This window comes from Dipteris shenzhenensis, chromosome 23 (assembly GCF_047967505.1).
Source record: "Dipteris shenzhenensis isolate YYH24624 ecotype China chromosome 23, Dip_SZ_1.0, whole genome shotgun sequence".
Classification (NCBI taxonomy): Eukaryota; Viridiplantae; Streptophyta; class Polypodiopsida; order Gleicheniales; family Dipteridaceae; genus Dipteris; species Dipteris shenzhenensis.
The window spans coordinates 4,613,772-4,618,311 of NC_141618.1; the positions used below are offsets into that span (position 1 = coordinate 4,613,772).

General features: G+C 44.9%; 1 protein-coding gene across 1 annotated transcript; it reads right to left on the reverse strand.

Moving 5' to 3' along the window:
- Positions 1 to 897: 897 nt before the first annotated feature.
- Positions 898 to 3,643, reverse strand: LOC147886893 (pentatricopeptide repeat-containing protein At1g06140, mitochondrial-like). The gene is made up of 3 exons (XM_087394072.1): positions 2,459 to 3,643; positions 1,062 to 2,233; positions 898 to 967 (listed from the first exon to the last, which is right to left on the reverse strand). Exons 1-3 carry the CDS (start codon positions 3,641 to 3,643, stop codon positions 898 to 900), a joined length of 2,427 nt encoding a protein of 808 aa, XP_087250198.1.
- Between the last annotated feature and the right edge of the window lie 897 nt (positions 3,644 to 4,540).

Consider the following 4,540-nt stretch of genomic DNA (forward strand, 5'->3'; position numbering starts at 1 on the left):
TGCTCACCCCCTTTTGACACTACTCGTCTGCTAACTGAGATGAGGTACACTTCCCATGCAGGATGCATGTGAAAATTTTCTTATAACGTGGCTATTTCTGTCTCTACCTTCTTTTTCTGTCAATAGATTGCATACCCTCTCCTTGGGCCTTGTAGGTATGGGCATCATTCTTTTGAAGTGATCTGACATTGCGCATCTTCCATGTGTCATACTTTGCTAGCACAGTCTTACATTTCCCAGTCTAAAATGAGGTCTCCATGAAAACTGTCCCCACACATGTGGCTGTGCACACAAATAAGAAGAAAGAAGGACCAGGAGAAAGTAAAGCTACCCAAAAAAAAAAAACAAGGCTTCAGTTGTCATCATAACCTCCTTAGGGGTAGCACGATACACTCATGTACCTTACATAGGTAAACAGTACAACCACTAACTGGTGGGCATACAGCTCATATCCAAGGAAAAGCAAGGACACCAGCAACCCGTAGTGTACAGTCAAACAGACTTCAGATGCAGTCCATGTCTTATAGGCCTGCAGTCCTCCATGAACAAGCAGGACTATAGAGTTAAAATATGGACAGATTTGGTCTTTTCCCCCCCCCCAGAAAAGGGAAGATTTGGTCATACTCTGCCATGTCAAGGGATACAGATTTCACATTTCCTTCATCTATATCAGCAGGCTCTGTTTCCAAAGAGACAATGGTGGAGAAAGAGACTCTAAATTGCAGCAATCACCATGAGTTCCCTCCCTCCCAAATCTACTTTGTCCAAATAATTGAGAATAAGTGCCATTCTGCCTTTATTCTAAGAGCAGTGGCCTTAATCATCGTAAGATCACAGTTTTTGCCTGGCATTCTGTTATTATTGTAAGAACATTGGCCTTGTGATTGTCAGAAAGAGTCAAGGATTTCTTGCATAAATGACCCCTAGGGCACAAGCGATATCCAGCTGCTCACTGTGTCCATATATCCTGTAACACATTGTCCAAATTAGGCATGAAGCAAACCCCTTCACAAATTTCTGGGTGTACGCCTGTGCCAAAGTTAGGGGAATTTGCGGCGCACCGCTGGGAATTCCCTATTTCAATGGCTTCCATGGCTATTTTGACGGTCGGATAAACCAAACTATATTCGTCCTTTTCCATTTTGAACGAAAAAACGTCTTTATTTTGGGGACATCCACCCAGAAATGTTTGCACCGTTCCGTTAGGGTCAGTCCACCAGTTCTGGTCTGGCTCCTTCCATGCTGGCTCTCTTATGTGCGCATCAGAATAGATGTTAGCCAGTGAAACGTATGCTGCAGGATGTTTTTCATCTAATGTCATCACATTTTCAAAGGCATGCCTGCCAGCCTCTACATTCTTCCACATACTACAAGAACCCAATATGGTTGACCACACAACAACATCGGGCTGAAAGGGCATGTTCTCCACCATCCCTACTGCCTCATCCACTCGGCCTGCACGGCCAAGGAGATCAACCATGCAGGTGTAGTGCTCGACACTTGGGATAATGCAAAACTGTGCGCTCATAAGCTGAAAGTACTTGTGGCCCTTCTCCACTAGACCCCCGTGACTGCATACAGTGAGAACACTAAGAAAGATGACACCATCAGGCTGTATGCCTTTTTGCCTCATTCTCTCAAATAATTCAAACACAAGTTCACTATCTCCCTGGCGTGCATATCCTGCAATCACTACACTCCATGGTACAAGGCGTGTTGTGGGCAATGCATCAAACAATTGTTGGGCATCAACCATGCTTCCACATTTAGCATACATGTCTATGAGACTGGTCGCAACAGTTGCGATAGTCTCAAAACCAACCCTGCTAATTTGAGAATGGAGTTCTTTTCCAATTTCCAGAGCTGCTATGTTGCCACAAGCTTTCAAGGTCAAGACAAAGGTAATATTATCCGGTGGCAGACCTTGGTCTTGCATTTGTTTATACAGTATAAAAGCCTCCTCGATTTCGTCTTGATCGGCATACCCTGAAATTGTGGTATTCCACGAAGCCACATTATGGTAAGGCAGTTTGTCAAAGACACACCGTGCATCCTGCATGCTCCCACATTTTGCATACATATTGACCAGGGCGTTTCCCACAAATACTCCTGACTCAAAGCCACTCTTTAATGCTTGTAAGTGGATATTTCTACCTTTTGCCAGACATCCAATTTTTGCAAATTTCCCATAAGCTTGCCCCCCATCATCAAGTGCTGCCAGGCTACTGCAAGCCTTCAATGCACCAACAAAGGTTCGATCATTTGGTTGGACACCTTCCTCTTGCATTTGAGCATACAATTCTAAAGCCAGCAAGCTTTCTTCTTGCTCTGCACACCCCAAAATCATGGTAGTCCACGTCACCACATTACGACAAGGGGAGCCACTAAAGACACACCTTGCATCCTCCATGCTCCCGCATTTTGTATACATGTTCACCAAGGTGTTCCCCACAAATACCTCTGACTCAAAGCAATTCTTTACTACCTGAGAGTGAATGGCTCTGCCTTTCGGCAAACTTCGCATTTTCACAAGTTTTCCGTCGATTTGCTTCCCTTCTTCAAGTGCTGCAAGGTTACTGCAAGCCTTCAATGCACCAATCAACGTTCGACGGTCAGCTGTGACACCTTCCTGGTGCATTCTTGCATATACTTCCAATGCCAGCGCACTGTCAAGCTCAGCATAGCCCAAGACCATGGTAGTCCAACTAATCACATCACGATGAGGCAATTCATCAAAGACACGCAGTGCATCGTGCATGCACCCCCATTTTGCATTCATATTCACCAAGGTATTTCCCACAAATACATGTGAATCTAATCCACATTTGACTACTTGGGAGTGAATGGCTCTAGCCTTTTCTAGACATCCTATTCTTACAAAATTCCCATCAACTTGCTTCCCCTCCTCGAATGCTGCCGGGCTACTGCAAGCCTTCAATGCAGCAACAAAGGTTTGAGCATTTGGTTGAACACCTTCCTCATGCATCCGTGCATACAGTTCTAAAGCGATTGCACAGTCTTCTTGCTCAGCATATGCCAAGATCATTGTACTCCAGGTAACCACATCATGACAAGGCAATTCATCAAACACCCGGCGTGCATCCTCAATGCTCCCACATTTAGCGTACATACCCACCATGGTGTTTCCAAGGAAAACATCTGGCTCGAAACCACTCTTTACTACTTGGGAGTGGATAACTCTACCTTTCACCAGGCATCCTATTTTGACAAATTTCCAACCAACTTGCTTTCCCTCTTCCAATGCTGCCAGCGTACTACATGCCTTTAATGCACCAAGAAAAGTTCGATCACTTGGTTGGACACCTTCCCGTAGCATTTGCGTATACCATGCCAAGGCCTGTACACCCTCTTCCCACTTGGCGTGCCCCGCAATAATTATGTTCCACGACACCACATTCCGCATATGCATCTTTTCGAACACTTGGCAAGCATCCACCATGCTCCCACGCTTCACATACATCTGCATTAAACTGTTTGCCTTGAAAACTGGAAGCTCACTTAAACCTCCCACACAAAATTGAATAAAGTCCTTTTGCTGAGGCAACCTCTTGTGGATTGCATCCACGACTCTGCCTGCACCGAAGGAATAACTGCAGAAACGCAGCCTAAACTGTGGGCCCATAATCGCGGGCAGAGAGCTGCCTCATACAAGAAGAGAGCCTATAAGCCATCACAGAGAGTTACCTTGGACGAAAGGTCGCGTAGCAGGAGCGCAGAGAGTCGCAAGCATAAAGACAAAAGAGTTGATTGCGCAGAAGAACTCTGATGCCAAAACGTGCTGTATCTGCTCAGCATTTGAAGTCAGGGTGAGTCGTCTTCGACGGCACGATACAAGCGCTCTTGTATTGCAGATAAGCTGAGATAACAATGGCAAACAAAACGCTCTGTGTGAAGGCAATGATGGCGCCATGAGTATGTGTTCTGATAGAGGGCACAGCAGATCTGAGGGCAATGTGTTCCGGTTGGGTTTGGTCCTTGTGTCTACCAAAGACCTGAATTGGTAGAGGTCTGCAGATGGGTCGTGAAGTTGCTCCATCTGGGAGCAATTCTTGATTTGGAGAGTGGCTGGTGCTCACTTTTGCCCTCCCACTCCCTCCTTCCCTGTTGCAAGCTTATGCGTAAGATATGGAAGAGAACAAGTGAGTACGAGTACTCGTCAGCACTGCCTTAAGTTCTTCCAGATGAAAATGATTGTCAAGATGAATGGACGATGCAACCCATTGTTGCAAATGCTAAGAGATTTGCAATATCTATGTGTGTTTAAAAAACGAAAGTGTGTTTCAGAGAGAGAACCAAAATTTCACTAAAAAAAGAGAGCGAACCAAAATAGAAGGGGACTACTTAGCAACCAAGTGTGTGGGACACTTTTTGGCCTAGTTAGGTAGCCTTTTTAGTCTAGGTTCAACAACTTTCAAAACCAAAAATAATTTCTCGCATTTTTCAAGATGTGTTTTTCTTTCAAATTCTTTGATTCACTTCTAAAAAAGCAAACCCAAATTTGAAAGAAGGAGAGAGTGGA